We start from the raw sequence: 23,509 nt of genomic DNA, 5'->3' as shown, positions 1-23,509 counted from the left end.
CCGCCCTCCAACCTTACCGCCAACCTGAGATACTTCTGGGATTGGGATGAGATTGGAATATGCAGGTAGGCATCTTTTAAATCCACTGACGCCATGAAGCAACCTGGAGTCAGCAGATTTCTGACAGTGAAAATTGAGTCCATCTTGAACTTTCTGTACTTGATGGCTACGTTTAGCGGTTTTAGATTGAGAATTAATCGAAATCTTCCTGTTGGTTTTTTCACTAGGAAGACATGCGAATAGAATCCCTCCCGCTGTTCTTTTGGTGGCACTGGGATTACTACACCCTGCTGCATCAGTTCCTCTAGAGAGGACTTCATGGCCAGGGCCCTTATTGGATCTCGAGGGGTATTTGTTAACAGAAACCTTCCTGGGGGGCTTCTGGAAAACTCGAGAGTATAGCCCTGCGAGAGAGTGGTCAGAATAAACTGATTTGAAGTTATCCCTGACCACTGCGCAAGAAACTCTCCTAATCTTCCGCCAACCCGCAGGGACAAGTCATTGCGATTTTTCGGCCTGTGAAGGAGGACGGAAGAGAATTCCGCCTTTACCCTTCGTTTTTTTGTGCGGACCAATTTTTCCTCCTCCCCTGAAACTTACTGTCCTGGTCTTGAGCTTTTTGAGGTTGAAAAAGACGTTTTGGGGCCTGCTTTTTCTTTTTGACCGGGAAGGACTTCTTTTTATCGGCAGTTCTGTCTAGGATATTATCTAGATCAGGGCCAAAAAGAAGGTCACCTGAAAAAGGAATACCACAAAGTCTGCTCTTTGAAGCTGTATCCCCTGGCCAGGTTTTTAGCCATAAAGCTCTTCTTGCAGCATTTGTCAAAGCTGCAGACCTAGCTGACATTTTAATTGCTTCAGCCGAAGCATCCGCAATATAAGCCACTGCAGAGATCAGGGTAGGAAAGGAATCTAAGATCTCTTGTTTTGGTGAATCTGCCACTATATGTGATCTAAGCTGGTTCACCCAGTATTCCAGATTCCTGGCCACACATGTAGTGGCCATTGCTGGCTTCAAATTGCTCATGATTGATTGCCATGATCTCTTGAGCAAAAGATCCATGCGTTTGTCCATTGGATCCTTCAGAACCCCCATGTCTTCAAAGGACAGGTCTGTGGATCTTGAGACGTGGGAAAATGCAGCATCCAACCTGGGCACCTTATTCCACACCGCAGAAGGGTCCTCCTCAAAAGGGAAGCGCCTTTTGTGGGCTCTGGAAAAAAAGGGTTTTCTCTCTGGATCTTGCCATTCTTTAGCAATGGCGTCAGAAATAACCGAATGGACAGGAAATGTTCGGCCCATAGGTTAATTTAATCCCGCATACATGCGGTCATGAAGAGATAATTCCTTCTTTTCCTCACTTAAGCCAAGTGTAACATGAATAGCCTTAAGGAGCCTGTCTACCTCCTCTAGGGATAGCTTAAATTTGGAAGGGGCTTCCTCACCCTCCTCTTCCGAATCTTTACCAGAAGGAGCAGGGGACTGCTCTTCCCTGGTTGAGGGGTTTTCAGATAGAGCTTCCACCACCGAGATAGAAAGGAAACCCTGGGAAGCCTCAGAAGTGGATGGCTGACTAGCAGCTGGATTAACTAAAGAGTCACGAAAAGTTTGAATCGTGGCATATAGTTCCTTCTTTACAAAGGCAACCAGGTCATCACAAACCAAAGCTGATTCCTCCCTGACTAAAGAAGTGATGCATGCACCGCACAGGGCTTTTTTCCAATTTTCTACTATTTTGGCCCTGCAAGGAGGACATCTCTTTTTTGGGTCAGAGCTTTTAGCCTATGAGAGAAAAAAACAAAAAAGGGAAAAAAACCAGGGGACCTTTTAGTGAGACCCAGTCTCAGCTTCACAAGAATCACCCACAGGTGCACTTAGAAGAAACCAGTCAGCCTCTAGTGCCCAGACAGGCCCCTTGCCACTAGGGGGTAGAGAAAAAAAGGTATAGACCAAACCCAGGTAAAGGAAGAAAACAGACTTTAAACCGCTGCTCCTACCTGAGCTTTGCTGGCGCCTGTGCCTGTCCCCACCGCTGCAGACACTGAGTCCTCCATCTCTGGTGTGCAGCTTTCCACTCGTGGCTTCATATACCGCTTCCGAACTCCCATAGTGCATCTGCACCGGACCGGAAGCGGAAATAGGCGCCAGCTCCTGTCCTCCCTCCTCCCCCCTTGCGTCCACGCCGGAAATGACGCTTTCGCTGACCCAGTGACCCGCTTTGTCACTTCTGGCGCGACCGCTGGCAAAATCCGGCGCACCGCCGCTCCTACGACCGCGCGGGTCACCGAATCTTCGGCTCTCACCGACCACTAGGAGGGGAAGAGGAGCCCGATTCCTACCGCTGTGGATGCTTGGGTAGGCCGGGAGGACAGCGGGTCTCCTGTGGAGGAAAAAAAGAAAAGGAAGCCCCGTCTCCCAGGAGCACCTGAGAGACCTTGACTCCACTCCCAAAAGATGTTCCCTCCGGGCCGGAGGAAACACAAAAACTGAGGTATGGTAGGGAGGCGCCTCCCTTTAAAGTTTGGAGGAAGAAGGTGTTTCCTGTTTCCGGTGGGTGGAGTCACTATCTCTCAGGTGCTGTCCTAAAAGACACCTTGGGAAAAAAGAAATGTGATAAACAATATAAAATTATATATATATATATATATATATATATATATATATATATATATATATATATATATATATATATATAGTGTGAATACCATAAGTTCAGTGACTAATAGTACACCATCAAAACAAAGTCCAAGTAAATATGCGATATGAGTCCCATATGTATGAAAACCTTCGTATGAAAATCGTTACGGTGAACAGATGAAATGCACAAGTGAACAAACACCACCACCAACAATGAGGAGGCTTACTAGAACGTTTGAACCCAAAGGAACCTACGTTCAATGGGTCAAACAAGCTTGTGTTGTAAAACAACCAATGGGAATGCGGAGTCCTATGGAAGTTGCAACTGGAACCTACCGACATCTATGGACTGATGTGTCTCTTGGAAATGGTGCCCTGATATGCATACCTAGCAATTGGGTTAAAATTGAGAGAACAGAAAAGGCCACATAGTGTAATTCCGTACATAAAAATGAACAATTTGTTAAAAAGAAGATAAACTCACATTTGAGTAGATAAAACAGCACTGTGCAATAAAATGGCGGCAGTGGGGTCCTACCCGACGCGTTTCGTCTCCTTGGACATCGTCTGGGGGGTCTCCCCACTGCAGCAGGCAGATTATATATAGGCAATATGACCTCAAAATTAAGAATCAAGTCCCCAATGTGTTTAGCAAAGGGAAAAATTGACTTCCGCTTTTTGGGCAAAAAGGCCGATCGGCGTGCGTTTCACGCCTCACTATGAACCCCATACTATGCTGAACTGGAACTACTTGTAATGAAAAAGTATGCGTTCCATAATGCAAAACGTGATTCATATGTAAAATTTTAATGGCATCACGCCATAAAATAATGAATCTTGTAAAGGGACATATAAAACCAGGTAAGAGGCATGATCAATGAAAAAATACTGTTAAAAGTAAAAGAGTAATGAAAAAGTGACATTCAAGGGCGGGCGCAACTGCGCAATGACATTATGCGCTCCAGAAGAGCCGAACGGCTTGTATTTCAGGTGCGTCGATGCGTGATGACTCCAAAGTGCAATGATGCCGTGATGACGTCGTGCGTCTCAGCGAAATGTCAAGCATGCGTTCCGAAGCAAGGAAATGGCTTGCAATGAACAAAAATAAACTAGGTCGCATAAAAAAAAACGTATGACCAAAAAATTAATAGCGGTCCCAAAATAAAACTAAGAAAGGTATAACAAAAGGATATATAATTATTCAAATGGACACATAAAAAATTAATAAAATTGACTCGAGCCTGATAATGACATGTATCAAGACAAACTAGAAAAAACATGTCAGTAATATGAGACGGAAAAAACTGTAAAATAGTCTCCATATTTCACTACTAGATGTCATAAGGCATGGAAAGTGTTTCAAACTACAGAGATGTTTATATATGTTAACCACATATATAATATTAGTGTTTGCAAGGATTATGTAGAATAAAAACCAATATAATATAGATAATGATGTGCACATGTGGAATGGACTCTTAAAAGAGGATCATGGAACAAACCACACCAAACATTACATGACAAAAGTGAATAAAAGATATAAATGATAACAGTAATATAGAGAGAGAACATATAATGAAAAAAACGTGCATATCTAAATGTGAATATTAAGCCTTATTAATGAAAGAATTAATATCAAGTTCGACATTCGACATCCTAACGAGAATATGATTGGAGCTCATGTATCCAGAAGGTCTCTAAACGAGAGACACCTCTGGTCATAGCAGCACCCCTCCAGGGGGGAATACATCTGTCAATTACCACAAACTGCGTTCCCTCAATCATACGATTATGTTGCAGTTTATAGTGTTTAAGGACAGTGTGCTTGGTGTCACCACTTTTTATCAAGGCGATGTGTTCAGCGACTCTGACCGAAAAGAACGGATGGTGCGACCCACATATTGTTTCCCACAATGGCACGTGATCAAATAAACAATATGACTGGTGGTACACGTGCAGAACTGTTTGATGGAATAATGTTTATGTATAACGGAAGATGTAAAATCCACAGTTTTACGTCCTATTCCGGAATTATGTTGGCATACAATGCGTTTTCTACATGAGAAAAAAACATTCATCTCATGGAAAAAAGGCAAGCGGATAGAGGGATTAATAATATTTGGAGCTATTTTGCTTTGTAAGGTAGGAGCTCCTCTAAATATGACCTTAGCCTGATCTGGCAAGACAGTGTTAAGAATCCAATCATTTTTAAGAATATCCCAATGTTTAGAAAAGATTGCTTTAACCTGTTTGTGTTGAATGGAAAATTAGGTAAGCATTGACCACTTAAAAATGTCATCATGGTCTAATTTGGGTTTGACTTCTAATAGAGACTCCCTGTTTACTTCTAAAGCATGTTGAAATTCTCGGTCAACTGCATGAGGGTCTTTATCTAAAAACCTGGTTCTTAATATGTTGGCCTGTGCTTTGAAGGTCTCAATGTCAGAACAATTTCTATGTAATCTAAGAAATTGGCTACGTGGGACAGAGTCTAACCATGATCGGTGGTGACAACTATCCGTTGGAATGAAACCATTGCGATCTGTTGGTTTGAAATATGTTTGAAACTCGAAGCATTCATTCCTGATTTTAATTTCCAAGTCAAGAAAGTTGATCTTGTCAATACTAGCGACAAAGGACAAGGATATGCCTCTATCATTGTTGTTCAGATATTTAAAGAACAGTTCCAATGATTCGGTGCTGCCATTCCATAGGAGGAGGATGTCGTCTATGTTACGTGCCCACAGGACAAGAGAAGGGGTACTGTAGGCATAGACGACATCCTCCTCCCACTTGGCCATAAATAAATTGGCGAGGCTAGGGGCGAATTTAGCGCCCATAGCCATGCTGCGTAACTGGAGGAAATATTGCTGGTTGAACCAAAAATAGCTATGTTTTGTTGCAAATTCCAACAATTCAAGAATGAAAGAACGTTGGAAGGGAGCAATGCTAGGATCTTTTTCAAGGAAATATTGAACAGCCTCAATACCTTTTTCTTGTGGTATGCACGTATTAAGGGAAGCCACATCTGCCGTGGCAATTATATAATCACCCTGTAAGTCAAGACCTTCCAATAATTGAATGGTAGCTCCTGTGTCCTTCAAATAGGATGGAGTTTGTCTGACTAGGGGCTGCAAGAAAAAAATCTATATAATGGCCTATACGTGAGGTGACCGAGTCAATCCCACTCACGATAGGCCAACCAGGGGGGTGAAGTGGGTCTTTATGGACCTTTGGCAGATAATAAATGGTGGGGATTCTGGGTGCCAAAGAGTACCAGGAAATCTCTCTTTTTTATTCAAAATATTATTTTCATAGCCTCTCTTTACAATCTCAAGTAATCTTCTCTTATATAGAAGGGTGGGATTGTTTGGTAATTTTTTATAGGTGTTAGGCTCCTTAAGAATCCTATACATCTCTACTTCATAAACCTTCTTGTCTAAGATGACTATCCCTCCGCCCTTATCAGCCGGACGAATAACCAAGTCCTTCTGTTGACACAAGGACTTGAAACCGGTGCTAGATTTCTGAGGCTTAAAAATGTCATGTCCTCTAAATTACACTTACAATGGGACGTGGCATTTTTAGAACAGTATATCGTTGACCGCATGGTCCCTAGAAGCCTTAGGTGGGACGTATATCCACAACAGGGTGATCCTGATATAGATTCTTGGTTCAAATATTTTAATGATGCAGGTATTAACTTCCTCAGTGTCCTTATCACCAAGAAACAAAACAAACTACTAGCACTTGATAGAGAAATTAAAGATCTCAAAGATAAACTCTTATCTCATAAAAATTCTTCTGAATATAATGCCCTCTATTCCAATCTTCAGAGTTTTCTTGAAAAGGAAGATAAAGATCAAAAAAACAAAAACAAAAAAACAAAAAAAGTACTCTAGAGATGTTGGCGATTATAAAAATGGAACTGTGTTTGAAGTTGGATTGGAAGAAAAAAAGTTTCTGCCAACCAAACACCATTCCCTCCACCACCTCAATGGTGGGTGCCTTAATGACCCCTACACCAGGAATGGTTAATATAGAGGTTCCACCCTCTGGCATTCCAGCTAATGGGTGTGGTAGGGATGTCAGAGGAAGTGAGTCATTTTCACAACTCAGAGTACGCCACTACAGTCCACATACCCCTTATACCACTAAGAGGCAGGGGACATAACAGAGGTAAACGAGGAGGGAGAGGTCAACGTGGTGGATGCACCCAACATCTTGATTCCTATTCCTCTAGGAAGCATGGTGGCCACAATTTTAGAGAAACCTCTCCATCCCAATATGGTTATTATGTTTATTCATATAATTCTAATTCCCATTATTGCAGTCAACCCCCTCTGACCACTCACACTCTCAGGAATTTACGTGAGAATGAATACAGATCTGACCCCAGAGAAATTTATGAACGATCACCCTACAGATATAATCAATCTAATCCCAATGCACACAGTGGGCAGGTTTTTCACGAGGACCCAGTACTACGAAACAGGGGTCCAGACCTAAGAGAGGTACAAGAGGAGGGAGGAGAATACAGAGGAGGAAAAAGAAGGAGAACTTGAGAGGCCAGGGTGTTTTCAATTTAACCACTTGAGGTCCGTGCCATAGCCGAATGACGGCTACAGCGCGGACCTCAATCTCCGTGAGGCCGTCATGGGACGTCCTCCCCTTTCCTCGTTCCCTGTGCGCGCTCACATCGGGGAAATTCTGTGCTGGCCCTGTCCCTTGGACACAGCCAGTCACAGATCGTGGTAAACGGCCAATCACAGCGGCCGTTTACAGAGCGATCGCCGGTGCCAATGAGAGATGATCTCAAATGTAAACATATGAGATCATCTCTCATTGCCGTCTCTCTCTGCTCACACAGAGACCGCGTGTGAGGAGAGAGAGGATAGCTGCAGCGATCTGTGCCTTCTGTGAGTGTTACAACACATTTTACTGTGATAAAAGTGACCAAACAGTACAGTGGAATACGTGCCAATCAGTGCCCACCTGTGCCAATCGGTGACCACTTGTGCTAATCGGTGCCCACCTGTGCCAATCTGTGCCATTGGTGATCAGTGTCCAGACATCTGTGCACATCTGCAATCAGTGCCCACCTGTGCCACCTCATTGGTACCCACCTGTGCCAATCAGTGCCCATCTGTGCCGCCTCATCTGTGCAATCAGTGCACATCTGTGCCGCCTCATCAGTGCCCATCTGTGCCGCCTCATCAGTGCCACCTCATCAGTGCAATCAATCAGCGCACAACTGTTCCGCCTCAGTGCCATCTCATCAGTGCATATCTGTGCCATAAATCAGTCCCCATCTGAGCCACCTCAGTGCACATCTGTGCAATCAATCAGTGCCCATCTGTGCCGCCTCATCAATGCCCATCTGTGCCACCTCATCAGTGCACATCTGGGTAATCAGTGCACATTTGTGCTGCCTCATCAGTGCACATCTGTGCAGCCTCATCAGTGCTGCCTCATCAGTGCACATCTGTGCCGCCTCATCAGTGCCCCTCTGTGCCACCTCATCAGTGCCCCTCTGTGCCACCTCATCAGTGCCCCTCTGTGCCACCTCATCAGTGCCCCTCTGTGCCACCTCAGTGCCCCTCTGTGCCACCTCAGTGCCCCTCTGTGCCACCTCTTCCGTGCCCCTCTGTGCTCATCAGTACCGCCTCATCAGTGCCCATCAGTGCAGGCTTAGCACACACCTGTGAAGTCGCATCATCACCAGCAAGCATGTCCAAAAGAGTCTTTTCCGCCGAGGAGGCATACCAGATTCTTTCCCAAGGCCGACGAGAGCAACGGGGAGCTCTCTTGTTGAGATTCCATTTCAAACTCCGATTCTGAGTCGGACATCAATTATGAGCCAGTCCTCAGTAGTGGAACACTGAGTGACTCAGAGGAAGAAGATATTCGGCCCGCCAAACGAAGGCGTTCTAGTGAGGAGGCAGTGGCATCCACAAGCACCGCAGTGCCTTCCACCAGCAATGCAGTGCCATCCAACAGCACCGCAGTGCCATCCAACAGCACCGCAGTGCCATCCACCAGCACCGCAGTGCCTCGGAGGACCCATGCCAGCCTTCCCTATGCCCTTCAAAATCCCTTGTGGCTATCTCCTAATTCAGGAGAAGCCAACATTCCCCCTTTCACTGCCCAGTCAGGAGTCCAGATGGACACGGAAAATTTTTCCCCAATCAAGTTTTACAGAGGACATGCTATCAACAATTGTGGCCCAGTGCAACCTTTATGCACACCAATTTATTTTAAATAATCCAACGTCCTATTATGCCCGTCCCTACGAGTGGAGAGACCTAACGGTGGAGGAGTTGAAGGTTTTTTTAGGCCTCACATTTTGTATGGGACTCACCAAAAAAAACACCTTGAATTCCTATTGGTCAACCCACCCCATCCACCACATGCCAATCTTCTCCAAGGTAATGCCCAGAACCAGATACCAAATGATAATGAGATTCCTTCATTTCAACGATAACACCCAGTGTCCTCCCCGAAATGACCCAAATTATGACAGGCTTTTCAAAATTCGGCCAATATTAAATTATTTTTCTGAAGTATTCCCCCAGCTGTTTACCCCGGACCAACATATATGTGTGGATGAGTCCCTTGTTAAATTTAGCGGCAGGCTTAAAATGAAGCAATTTATCCCCAGCAAAAGGGCCCGCTATGGGGTGAAGGTGTACAAATTATGTGACCGAGTCACAGGGTACATGTATGCCTTCAAAGTGTACGAAGGGAAGGACACCCAGCTGCAACCCCCTAATTGCCCGGACTACTTGGGATCAAGCGGGAAAATTGTTTGGGACCTGATAAACCTCCTACTGGAAAAAGGCTACAACCTGTATGTAGACAACGTCTACACATCTCTGCCCCTGTTCCACAACCTTCACCGGAAGAAGACGCCTGCATGTGGCACCGTAAAAAGGAACCGGATAGGCTTTACTCAAAGTCTTGTCAATAAGAGGTTGAGGAAAGGAGAAACGGCAAGTCTGCGGAACAAGGAGATTTTAGCAGTGAAGTGGAGGGACAGAAGAGATGTCTACATGTTGTCTTCAATCCACAATAATACCTTCGTGGAAATCCCTAGAAGAAATGGCCCCATCAAAAAACCAAAATGCGTTTATGAATATAATTTGTTCATCGGGGGAGTCGACTTCAATGACCAAATGTTGGAACCATACCTTGTCACAAGACGGACATACCATTGGTATAAGAAAGTCGCAATTTATTTTTTTCAATTGGCCATATACAACTCATATGTCATTTACCGCAACTCCACCCAAAACCCCAAACGCTTCCTTGGCTACCAGGAGGAAATTTACACTGCCCTTACATTCCCGAACGGCCCCCCAGAAAACATCCGATCAGATGTTCTTAGTTGACTCTCCGAACGCCACTTTCCAGTTAGACTCCCTCCCAGACCAACAGGCCAACGACGTCAAAAAAAATGTAAGGTGTGTACCAGAGCAGGAGTCAGAAGAGACACATCTTATTACTGTGCCCAATGTCCTTCCGAACCAGGCCTCTGCATAGGTGAATGTTTTCGCCGTTACCATACTTCAATAAATTATTAGTGAAGTATGGTAACGTAATCCTTAGTTCCTGCCTTCACACACCTTCACACCCCTTATGCCACTGCCTGCTCTGTAACTGACCCTGGCTTGTTATTCGACCACGCTTCTACCTGCCGATTCTGTACATACTGCTGCCTGATCTGGAACTGACCCTGGACTGTTATTCAACCATGCTTCTGCCTAACGATTCTGTACATACCTCTGCCTGATCTGGGACTGACCTTGGACTGTTTGACCATGATATTTGCCTGCCTCTTGGACTGATCTTGTACCCTGCAACTGGACTAGTGGGATTCAACACAGGGGTCTCACATATGTGAGGGACTCCAGAATTGTTTTTTTGGATGAAGAAAACAATTTTTTTAGTTTTCTCATTCCTAGATTAGGGTCTGGAGACTCGGAGGCTTCAAAGAGATTTGGGTGGGAGAAGCCTCTACCCCTGTCCCCATTCTGTCCTGAACGAGGCCCTACTGCTGCCTGTAGGACTTACTGCCATTATGTCCCTGCCTGTTTCACTGACCACACCACATGTTCCTACCTACTACCAGGACCAATATTTATGGCACTTCTGACAATATCTCTGCCTGCACTAACTCTGGACTGTATATGGACAGTATCCCTGCCTGCTGCCTGGACAATTGTGTTTGCCGTTGCTGACCAAGTCCCTGCCTGCTGCCTGGACCAGTGCTATCCTCCTGTGTACAACTGTGCTACTACAACCACAGGTAATCTTTTGTTTACACTTTGCTCAGCATAATGTATTTTGGGGTGTAATTCTTGGTATGTGCATGCTATGTGTCCCTGGAACACCTGACGGTGTTCCTTGCATGTTGGATCTCTGTATGTGGTCAGGCTGTGTAGAAGTCTGACACATGTGGTTTCGCCATACCCAGGTGGAGTAGCAGAACGTATTTTGGGGTGTCATTTTTGCTATCTAAAAGATATGTGTTGGAGATATCTTATAAAACGGACAACTTTGCGTAAAAAAAAAAAAAATGCGCTTTAATTTTTTTCCACATTTTCCAAAACCTTCTGGAAAAAAATGAACCGGTCAAAAGTCTCATTATGCCTCAGATTATACGTTGGGGTGTTAGCTTTCCAAAATGGAGTCATTTTGTGGGTGTTTCTATTGTCCTGGTGCTCCAGGGCCTTCAAAATTGTAATAGGTGGTTGAGAAATGAGATGTGTAATTTTTGCTCCTAGAACACCTGATGGTGCTCCCTGCATGTTGGGCCTCTGTATGTGGCCAGGTAGTGAAAAAGTCCCACACGTGGAATTGTAATACTCAGGAGGAGTAGCAGAATGTATTTTGGGGTGTCATTTTTGCTATCTAAATGCTATGTGAGAGAAATAAGCTATTACAATGACAATTTTGTGAAAAAATAAAAATAAAAAAATAAAAATCTTAATATTGCAAAGAATTGTAGGAAAAAATTACAACTTTAAATAACTCACCATGCCTCTTACTAAATACCTTGAAATATCTACTTTCCAAAAATGGGTCATTTTGGGGGCATTTGTACTTTCCTGGCTTGTTAGGGTCTCAAGAAATGAGATCAGACACCAGTACATCAGATGTGATACATTTTTTATGATTTGCACCATAGCTTGTAGACTCTAAAACTTTCACACAGACCAAATAATTTCCACTAATTTTGGGTTATTTTTACCAAAGATATGTAGCAGTATAAATTGTGGCCAAAATTTATGAAGAAAAATTAACAATTTGCAAAATTTTACCACAGAAATTAAGAAAAATTCGTTTTTTTCAAAATTTTCGGTCTTTTTTCATTTATAGCGCAAAAAATAAAAAACCCAGAGGTGATCAAATACCACCAAAAGAAAGCTCTATTTGTATGGAAAAAAAGGACAAAAAAAATCATTTGGGTAGAGTGTTGCATGACTGAGTAATTGTAACAGGAGGGGGGTTTAAGTGCCCAGTAAGCAAGTGGTTAAGTACCAAATCTTTTGTGAGAGAATAACTATCCGTTCTTGGTAAGGGTCTCAAATTTGATCCCCCCAAAAAATTGGACAGATTTGGTACATTTATTGATGTTCACAAATATATACGCAAACTTCATATCCAACGCTACCTCATTTCTAATCCCTATAGAAGCGATGGTAGTGCTGCAACATCGGGAAATGCTCATTCAGGATTATCTAATCCTTCATTGTTTAATCCACGGGTCCCGGTAGCACCACATATTAGTATCTTTAGAGATCTTGTTCTCAAAGATCTGGCTAAACTACCAGACAAATGCATATGCCATCCACCCATATCTAGCACCGGTTTCAAGTCCTTGTGTCAACAGAAGGACTTGGTTATTCGTCCGGCTGATATGGGTGGAGGGATAGTGATCTTAGACAAGAAGGATTATGAAGTAGAGATGTATAGGATTCTTAAGGAACCTAACACCTATAAAGAATTACCAAACAATCCCACCCTTCTATATAAGAGAAGATTACTTGAGATTGTAAAGAGAGGCTATGAAAGGTCCATAAAGACCCACTTCACCCTCCTGGTCGGCCTATTGTGAGTAGGATTGACTTGGTCACCTCACGTATAGGCCGTTATATAGATTTTTTCTTGCAGCCCCTAGTCAGACAAACTCCATCCTATTTGAAGGACACAAGAGCTACCATTCGATTACTGGAAGGTCTTAACTTACAGGGTGATTATATCATTGCCACGGCAGATGTGGCTTCCCTTAATACGTGCATACCACAAGAAAAAGGTATTGAGGCTGTTCAATATTTCCTTGAAAAAGATCCTAGCATTGCTCCCTTCCAACGTTCTTTCATTCTTGAATTGTTGGAATTTGCAACAAAACATAGCTATTTTTGGTTCAACCAGCAATATTTCCTCCAGTTACGCAGCATGGCTATGGGCGCTAAATTCGCCCCTAGCCTCGCCAATTTATTTATGCCCAAGTGGGAGGAGGATGTCGTCTATGCCCACAGGACCCCTGCTCTTGTCCTGTGGGCACGTTACATAGACGATATCCTCCTCCTATGGAATGGCAGCGCCGAATCATTGGAACTGTTCTTTAAATATCTGAACAACAATGATAGAGGCATATCCTTGTCCTATGTCGCTAGTAATGACAAGATCAACTTTCTTGACTTGGAAATTAAAATCAGGAATGGATGCTTCGAGTTTCAAACATATTTCAAACCAACAGACCGCAATGGTTTCATTCCAACGGATAGTTGTCACCACCGATCATGGTTAGACTCTGTCACACGTAGCCAATTTCTTATATTACGTAGAAATTGTTCTGACATTGAGACCTTCAAAGCACAGGCCAACATATTAAGAACCAGGTTTTTAGATAAAGACTATGACCCTCATGCAGTTGACCGAGAATTTCAACATGCTTTAGAAGTAAATAGGGAGTCTCTATTAGAAGTCAAACCCAAATTAGACCATGATGACATTTTTAAGTGGTCAATGCTTACCTCATTTTTCATTCAACACAAACAGGTTAAAGCAATCTTTTCTAAACATTGGGATATTCTTAAAAATGATCGGATTCTTAACACTGTCTTGCCGGATCAGGCTAAGGTCGTATTTAGAGGAGCTCCTACCTTACAAAGCAAAATAGCTCCAAATATTATTAATCCCCCTATCCGCTTGCCTTTTTTCCATGAGATGAATGTTTTTTTCTCATGTAGAAAATGCACTGTATGCCAACATAATTCCGGAATAGGACGTAAAACTGTGGATTTTACATCTTCCGTTACACATAAACATTATTCCATCAAACAGTTCTGCACGTGTACCACCAGTCATATTGTTTATTTGATCACGTGCCATTGTGGGAAACAATATGTGGGTCGCACCATCCGTTCCTTTTCAGTCAGAGACGCTGAACACATCGCCTTGATCAAAAGTGGTGACACCAAGCACACTGTCCCTACTAGACACTATAAACTGCAATTTAATCGTAATCATAATCAGCATAGTGTGGGGTTCATAGTGAGGCGTGGAACGCACACCGATCGGCCATTTTGCCCAAAAACCGGAAGTAATTTTTTCTCTATGCTAAACACATTGGGGGCTTGATTCTTAATTTTGAGGTCATATTTCCTATATATACTCTGCCGGCTGCAGTGGGGAGACCCCCTAGACGATGTCCAAGGAGACGAAATGCGTCAGGTAGGACCCCACTGCCGCCATTTTATTGCACAGCGCTGTTTTATCTACTCAAATGTGAGTTTATCTTCTTTTTACTAAATTGATCATTTTTATATACGAAATTACATGATGTGGCCTTTTCTGTTCTCTCAATTTTAACCCAATTGCTACGTATACATATCAGCGCACCATTTCCAAGAGACACATCAGTCCATGGATGTCCGTAGGTTCCGGTCGCAACTTCCATAGGACTCCGCATTCCCATTGGTTGTTTTACAACACAAGCTTGTTTGACCCTTCGAATGTATGTTCCTTTGGGTTCAAACGTTTTGGTAAGCCTCATTGTTGTTGGTGGTGTTTCTTCACTTCTGGATTTCATCTGTTCACCGTCACGATTTTCATACGAAGGTTTTCATACATATGGGACTCATATCACATATTTACTTTTTACTTGGAATTAGTTTTGATGGTGTACTATTAGTCACTGAACTTATGGTATTCACACTATATAATTTTATATTGTATTTTATATCACATTTCTTTTTTCATGATTTTGTATATTAGCGCTACACTTTTTTGTTTTCCAGCTTTAGCTTCTAGCAAGGGGAAATATGCACAAATAATAAAGAATTACGACACCTAAGGATAAGTTGGTGCACTATCAGATGTAGAGTATAATACCCATATTTTAGTATGATAAACTGTAGCCCTTCTTTTGTTTGCTTTCACAGTTTTTTCTGCATTAGATGCTGTGGCATATAAAATATTAGGCTATGCATCATATTCGATTTTCTGGATTCTGGCTCCCAGTTTCTCGTTTATGTTCAAGTCTAGATTATCTATTTCCCTATACACATTGTACTGAACGAGTGTGAGAATTCTGTACTTGGCAATGACCTGTGACATCATAAGATTTTTTTCTTGCTTCTGTACAATGGATTTTGTAAAATTGTGAAATCTTATTTGCTTATTTTTTTAATTGAAAATTCAATAAAACTTTATTGGAAAAAAAAAAAAACATAAAAAAAAACATACCTAGAAGAACAGTAAGTTTGGGAAGAAGTCCAGCCTGCACCATCTTATTTCTCAGGCCAGTGTCAAAGGATAGATTCAGAAGAAGTCGTAATGTTATGTTCAACAAATCTTCATGCTCACATGGCACCATTTTCGTTAGTTTTTCAATAATATCCATTTCGGCCTAAGATAAGAAAAAAGAAAGGAATGTTTTAAAAAACAACAAACACACCACTTACGTATTAGACTGACTTAACTAAAAAAAATGCCAATACACATTCAATGTACACCAAGCATTAACAAGTTCATATTTGCACTTTACATCTTTCGGCCTGCTATTGCCAATTGGAAATATTTACTCCGCACAGCTCGATTTATAACACATAACTTGAGAAGGAAACCGGATAGAGTGATACTGATTCTATGTGATCAGTGGTGTAACTATAGCTATAGCAGCTGCTATGGGGCCTGAGGATGGGAGTCTTTGTACAAGATAAAAAATATAACAGGTTAGGTACTGCATCATTAGGATGTGGAAAAGTTGCTCTTGACCCTGACTTCCTGTGAAGTTTCCAGTTAGAAACAACAGACATCAGATACACAGTACAGCAATAAGCTTTGTCACCCTAGGACAGAAGTGTTTTATGAAGGAGATTACTAGATTGTAATGGTTGTGCGTACTGGGCACACGAAAAGCTGTGTTTGTGGCAACCATTTTGTTCAGGTTTCAAGTCACCCATGCCATTTTGCCATAATAGAGACATGGCTGCAGTCACCTTCCCCCTCCCTGCTTCTTCAGTTCATACAAATACACAAACGGTTAGCCAATGCCAGAACCTTCTTATCAGATCCTTTAGAGGACAGATGCAGATACCCATTAGCCAAATCCACACTTCAGTCTAGAAACCCTAACTGTCAAATTCACAAGCGTAAGCAATCCGGAAAACAAACATCTGCCATATCTTCCTCTATCGTAAATACCTTTGCTGAAGTTTTTAGCAATACACATTTCTGTCTCTTCCTCTTGGTAGAATACCTAATTCCAGTGTATTTCTTAACTTCTGAAATAATCACAGTACAGCCACAATAAGGACATAGTTACCCCCCTCAATTAATTTGTAGCGTTTTGAGTCCAAACACCGCTACCCTAGGAGTACCAGAAGCAGAACTGGCCCAAATCCTCTCCGAGGCAAACTGGGCATCTGAAATCTGTCTTCATTGCATAGGTAATTCGATGCTTGACAATAATATGCCAGTTACCAAACTGTAACATGTAAGTATTCAAAGATATTAATACTTATAGAAAACTGTATCTGAGACATGGTCGTAAACGCAGCCACACCTTAAAGAGGAGGCCCGCCCACCCCTGCACATGTTAAAAGCCAGAAGCTACACATACTGTAGCTACTGACTTAATAGTAGGACATATACCTGTCCTGGATTCCTGAGATGTCGGCACCGCAGCTGATGTTTCCATCAGCTGTTGGGTGCTGCTGCCGCCGCCATTGCCGGTAAGGAAACCCGGTAGTGAAGCATTACGGCTTCATGCCAGGCCCCTACTGCACATGTGCGAGGCACCGCTGTGCTCTCTCTACTGGCCCGGCGGCGGGGGAAGGAGGAGGGAGCCGAGCTGCTGACGTAATGTGCTGCGGCTCTGATTCCCGGAAGTAGGGATAGGGTACCTGTCAAAGATAATTAATGCCAAAGATAATTAAGTTAATGTGATAATGCAAACTTAAAGAATCTCTGTCTCTTGAAGACCACTACTACATAGTAAATCTCTGGATATACTTGTCTGTGGTAACAGTGTGTGTACACACGTTTATTTAAAAATCATAAATCTCTGTTGGCACCTAGATTGTGGTCCAGCAAGCTGGAAAATCTTTTTGCAGGGTGAGGCTGAGATCGTCATTGTTGCGTTTCAGTGACAGCGTAGTGTGAGATTGACCAGTCTTTTGTCACAAGGTGGTGGAGAGCGCAGTGGTCTGACCCGCGTTTGTCACATAGTTAAAGCAAAGTAATGTATCCACATTTAAGGATTGGTAAGCTGCAGTATTTTAAATGTCTGTTCTTGGGTTTAGAGAGGCTTTAAAGAGGGTCTTCCTAACTAAAACTGACAAGACAGCGGATATCTGTAGTTCTGCAAAAATCAAGAGTTTCAAGTGCCTGTAAACCCTTACTGAAAACTGAAACACTACTGAAGTGACTAGCTGCTTGTGATACACAGAGATGAAACAAAACCTCCTACAGAAGTTGTACCTGTTTACTCGCAGCCTTCCCTTTTCTACAACCATCTAAAACATACAGATCAAAGGCTATTTCTCAGCTCTAGAAGGCAGGGGTTGGGAATCTGACGTCACACACAGCACAGCATAGTGAGAAGAGTCCAGCGTAATAGGAGACCTGAATAAAGGGAGTTGACACAAGCCAACCCCCATCCCCCCCACACACGCTGACATAGGTAAACAAACAGCTGAGACTATCATCTGCTGTGTGCTGAAGGAGAGCAGGACCATCTCAAGAGATTGTCTGGTGTGGGCAGAACCTATTAGGAATGACTTATGCAGATAGAGGAATGAGCAAAGAAAAATAACACTGTGCTTTGGATTGAGGCAAGCATACACTATAGAAGGATATGCTTTTGTTTACTTTTCAAGTTAAATTCTTTGCACTGCCGATTACCCTCTCCCCCTTCCCTGCTTACCTGAAAACAACCAATCACAGCATGGCAATTTGTCACAGTTGACACTGCCAGGTGCCATAGCGAGGTCGTTTGCTATGACAACTTTTCTACTAAAAGAAGAGTAGTTACAAATTTAAAGCAAAAGCTGTTTCCTAATTATAACAAAGACACTGATAAGTGTATTCTTAAAGCACGGGGTGTAGGTGCAAGAGGGATTCGTCCATTCACCTTGTTTGTGTGGAATAATTTACCAGTTTAAGACTAGCTTTAGTAATAGGGGAGCCATCACAATTTTGATATGATTTTTTTTTTATATGCAGGCTTTCATACATTTACCTTTGAGTCCTTATTTTCCATTCTTTCTTGCTATGGTCCATTTAGTGAAATCTCATAGATAATGTGTAGGTTATTTTCTTTTTGAATTAAAGTTATAGCCTACATTGGGGAGGCATCAATTATTTTTTGTGTACTGCAGCACTGACTTGGCTTGCTGCTCTCTTTTGGTATAATATAGCCCCCCGCCTCCCTTATAAAACATTTAAAGTGTATGTTTCAGGAGAAGAAAAACATGCTTAAAGGAACAGTTACTAATCCATGATAGCCAAGTTATTAATAAAAATATCCAAAGTGGAAAAATAGTGAAAGAGGAATGTGGGGGTTCTTAGAATAACTGTTTACCTTGAGTTTTGTTCAAAGGTAATATTTATGAAGCATGTTATGAAACCAAATAAATCCAGATTTGCGTTATACTTACCATGTCATTTTTATTTTCCAGAAAGATACTAAGTTTCTTCAAGAATGATACCACAAGAATAAGAAGTTCAAAATTATCTCGGTCCAGTGCCTTTACTAACATAAGAACAATATTCTTGTTTCTCATCTTCAGTTCAGTGCGAGTATCCTCAGCAAGATTTAGTAACAGATACAGGGCAACTAAAAAAAATAAAAAAATAATAATGTATTTTACGCAAAATGCAGTAAAGGGCAACATTTGGCATATTTTCCATATTTATCAGAGAAGTACGAGAATATAAAAAACAAACATATATACTCACCTAGATGGCTGCAGCATTGACCTGATGCTTTAGCTGTTCCTCGTCGGCTCTACATCGAGAACTAGTTGGCCAAAGACTGCTGATCGCTTATTTCTCGGGTTCGCTCTGAGCTCACCGGCTCTCTGCTCTGCCCCACCAGCGTCCACTCGAGCACTGGGCTGGGGAGGGGGCGCGCTGAGAGGCTGAGCCAGCTGCCAGTCAGGGATCTGGGTGGATTCTAACATTATTGTCAGGATCCTTGTAGAGCCTGGACTGGCTCTCTGTCGGCTGAATCTGGATCACAAGAGTACAGAACTATAGGCACTGCTGTGACCCACAGTAGAAGTATGGTCAAAAAAGCTTTGGCCATACTTCTCTCTTAAAATACACACACCATGTAAGGCTTTGATTTCCTACCTCTAAATAACTTTCTTTTTGAATCTGTACACATTTGCTAAATAAAGTGATTGTAAAGTCTCGTTTTTTTTTTCCTATAAAAATAACAAACATGTTATACTTATCTGCTCTGTTGCAGTGAATTTGCACAGAGCAGTCCGGATCCTCCTTTTCTCGGGTCCCTCTTCTGTGAACCTGGCCCCTCACGCCTGTTCAGTGCCCCCCCAAAGCAAGCAGCTTGAACCAAGTCACAGCTCCGTGTCCATTCAGACATGGGGCCCGACCCCTCTCTCTCTCTCTCTCTCTTGATTGGCTAGCTGACTTTGACAGCAGCCAATGACGCCGCAGCCAATGAGGAGGGAAAATACGGCTGAGACAATCGTGGACATTGCTGGACAGAGAGGGACCTCAGGTAAATGTTAGGGGGCTGCTGCACACAGAAGGCTTTTTATTGCAATGCTTAGAATGCATTAAGATAAAAAAATTTTGACATAACAATCCCTTTAAACACAGCCAGTATTACTGTTGACACTAAATAGATTATAGCATAGGCGTGAACAATTCTTGTATTTACTTAAAAATCACATTTAGTCAAAAGCAGTAGTTTTGCTTATAGTAACCAGTCAAATGTTTGTTTTACAAAAATGGCCACACATATTACAATCTGATTGTGCACATTTAGATTTACCAACGACTTAGGGCTGGGTCCTACTTAAAGTGACCATGTCATCATAGGTTAATTTGTACACAATGGAAAACTTGGAAAAGAAGAAGCAATTATTACTTTCTGGGGCTTGTGTATTAAAGCGTTACCACTTTGATTCTCCCTAGATGCTGCAAGTATTAAACTTTTTGAAAGAAAGGAGGAGGGGATTAGGGGGGGGGGGGGGGGGATTGAGCACATACCTGCTCCCCCTGCAGGATACCATAGCTCATATACAGTATCTTGTAATAACAGGAACCACAGCAAGTGAGTAACAGGAGAGCAGGTACTTTACACACTCAGAAGTGAAAAAATACCTGCAGCGGCTGGGGAGAAGCCAAAAGGCATAGCTTAAACACAAAGGCAGTCAGAAAGGTATGTGAACGGCAAAGTGGCAGATGCTTACTTTTGCAGTGCCCTTAATAAATGGCACTGCAAAGGTCATCATCAGGCAGCCACAGTGTACCAATTTATGACTGTGAGCCCAGCCGTTAGTGGACGGTTCAGTTCGCAGACACAGTGTACATAGCTAATCCAAGCGGTTCTGTACCAAGTGATTGCTGTAAGGACTAATCACAAGTGTAAACATTGTAGTGTTTACATTGCAGAGCCTGCCTCTTCCTCTTACAACTATCTCATTAGGAATTCATAACGTATCATTAGTTCCAGATAATGACATCAGTGGATCCAAGTTGAGGGATCTTTTTTAACCCTCTCACTCTCATCCTCTCCAGCATATCTCATTCTATGACCTGTACATTTAACCCCTTTAGACCCGCGCTTTAGCCAAAAGACGGCTACAGCGTGACTCTCGTTCTGGCAGGGCGTCCATGGACGCCCTGCCAGAATCACACCCCCTGGGATGCACCTTGTGAATGCTGTGTTAGCAGATCGCAGTAAAGAGCCAATCACAGCAGCCCTTTAGCATGTGATCAGCTGTGTCCAATCACATGTAAGCAAACTTGTTGGTTATCGACATTCCTTTTCTCACGTGCTGTCACTGTGTGAGGAGAGCCAGTAACTGGTTGGAATGACAGGGGCTATTTACACAGATAATAAGGGCACTGATCAGTGCCCCATCAGTGACGTCTCATCAGCGCACATCAGTGAAGGAGAAAAATTACTTCGTTTCTGTTATACAATTTTGCAAATAAGAAAAACTTATTTTTTCTTCAAAATTTTAGGTCTTTTAAAAAGTTTGTTTAGCAAAAAATAAAAAAAACCCACTGGTGATTAAGTACCACTAAAAGAAAACTATTGATCTCAAAATAAGTGTAATTGTCAGTCAAACTATCACAGTAATAAGAACTAAATAATCCTCTGGTAATGAAGGGGTATTACAGGCTAGTGCTGAAGTGGTTAAAAAATCCATTAAAGTGGTTGAATCATCCCCCCCCCGTCAGATAAAAAGCTGCATCCTAGTGCCTGTGCTTTATAAAAAAAATAATAACTATTTCTACCTGTTTTAACAGTGTCTTCAAGCGAAAAGATGACTCCAGACTCTCAGCTCTCCCTGTCTGATATCTACACCGGGCGGGGCAGATTCCCCTGCTGACGTCAGTCAGGGAGGAGAGGAGCTGAGAGCCTAGAGTCATGTGATTGCTGGAAGACCCTGTTAAAAAGGTAGAATTTTTTTTTTTTAAAGCACAGGCACTAGGACACAGCTTTTTATCTGACAGAGGGGATGATATATAGATCAGTTAGTTTGGAAGCAGTGGGGAGAGTAGTAGATGAGAGATAGTGAGAGATGACAGGCAGGGAGGGGAGGACGACGACAGAGGGAGACACAGGAGAGCTGAAGATAGCAGCGTATGACGGAGGCACGCATGCTAACCATGGTGTCAGGGCTCAGCAGCCCTGATATATCATGGTCAAAGTACAGAGGGAAGGGTAGAAACTGGCAGGATCAGCCAGGTATTTCAGGTGATAGAAGGGGCCAAATGACACAGCACAAGCAGCGTGCTGTAAAACATGCTTTAACCACTTAACAACTGGCCCATAGCCAAATGACGGCTACAGGGCGGTTTCTTAACTCTGGGAGGGCGTACAGTGACGTCCTCCCAGAATTTCGTCCTGTGGCACGCACCCGAGAACATCGGTGACCGCCGGGTACAGAGGACCCGGTGCATCACGGATCACGGTAAACGGCCGCTGATCGCGGCCATTTACCATGTGATCGCCCCGTCAAATGACAGAGCGATCACATGTAAACAAACCGGCGTCATGTCATGTAGCCAGTTCCTCTCTCCCCTCTCTGTACCGATCAGTACAGAGGGGAGGGATCGGATGGCAGCAGCTCTGTGGGCTGGATGTGTAGTGCCCACAGCGCTGCTGTGTGACATGTGCAGTCACATCCAGCCATCCATCCATCCATGCTCAGCCATCCCTCCATGCTCAGAAATACCCTGTGCAATACTCTGCAACACCCTGTGCAATACTCTGCAACACCCTGTGCAATATTCTGCAATGCCCCGCCGTGCAATGCCCCGCCGTGCTCTGCCATATTCGGCCGTGCTCTGCCATACTCGGCCGTGCTCTGCCATACTCTGCAACATCCTGTGCAATACTCTGCAATGCCCCGCAATACCCCGCCATGCTCTGCCGTGCTCTGCCATACTCGGCTGTGCTCTGCCATACTCGGCCGTGCTCTGCCATACTCGGCCGTGCTATGCCTCTGTATGTGGCCAGGCTGTGGAAGTCTCACACATGTGGTATCGCCGTACTAACTATGTGTTAGAAATATTGTATAAATGGATAACTTTGTGTTTAAAAAAAAAAAAATGCATTTTAACCACTTCTCACCCGCCGTCAGATGACTGTGCGGGGATATCTGAATGATGCCTGCAGCTACAGGCATCATTCAGTTATCAGCTTTTTCAGCCGGCGATTCCCTACACCATAACAACGATCATAGCAGCTGTTCTGCTGCTTGATCGTTCTTACGGGAGGCGAGAGGGGACGTCCCCCCCTCCCACCACCCTCCGGTGCTTCTACCGACTCACCGCTACGATCGAAGCCAGGATCTTTTTTTTTTATTATTTCAGGCTTCCCAGCCTAGAGGTGAGATGTGGGGTCTTTTTGACCCCATATCTCACTGTAAAGAGGACCTGTCATGCCATAGTCCTATTACAAGGGATGTTTACATTCCTTGTAATAGGAATAAAAGTAATCAAAAAATAATTTTTTTGGAAAAAAGTGTCAAACTAAAATAAAGTAAAAAAAAAATAAATAATTTTTTTTTTTAAAGCGCGCCTGTCCCTGTGTGCTCGCATGCAGAAGTGAACACATACGTAAGTCCTGCCCACATATGAAAATGGTGT

General features: G+C 43.1%; 1 protein-coding gene across 2 annotated transcripts in view; it reads right to left on the bottom strand.

Moving 5' to 3' along the window:
- The window catches only part of KIFAP3 (kinesin associated protein 3), a 158,254-nt gene that overhangs the window by 87,195 nt on the left and 47,550 nt on the right, over nucleotides 1–23,509 (bottom strand). For both annotated transcript variants that reach the window (XM_073592825.1, XM_073592826.1), the window contains exons 9-10: nucleotides 18,811–18,989; nucleotides 15,395–15,557 (exon numbers count right to left, since the gene is read on the bottom strand). In XM_073592825.1, the coding sequence (XP_073448926.1) occupies nucleotides 15,395–15,557; nucleotides 18,811–18,989 (342 nt within the window). The remainder of the gene's footprint in view (nucleotides 1–15,394; nucleotides 15,558–18,810; nucleotides 18,990–23,509) is intronic.

This window comes from Aquarana catesbeiana, linkage group LG07 (genome assembly GCF_042186555.1).
Source record: "Aquarana catesbeiana isolate 2022-GZ linkage group LG07, ASM4218655v1, whole genome shotgun sequence".
Taxonomy (NCBI): domain Eukaryota; kingdom Metazoa; phylum Chordata; class Amphibia; order Anura; family Ranidae; genus Aquarana; species Aquarana catesbeiana.
This window is presented reverse-complemented; position numbering and strand designations above follow the sequence as displayed.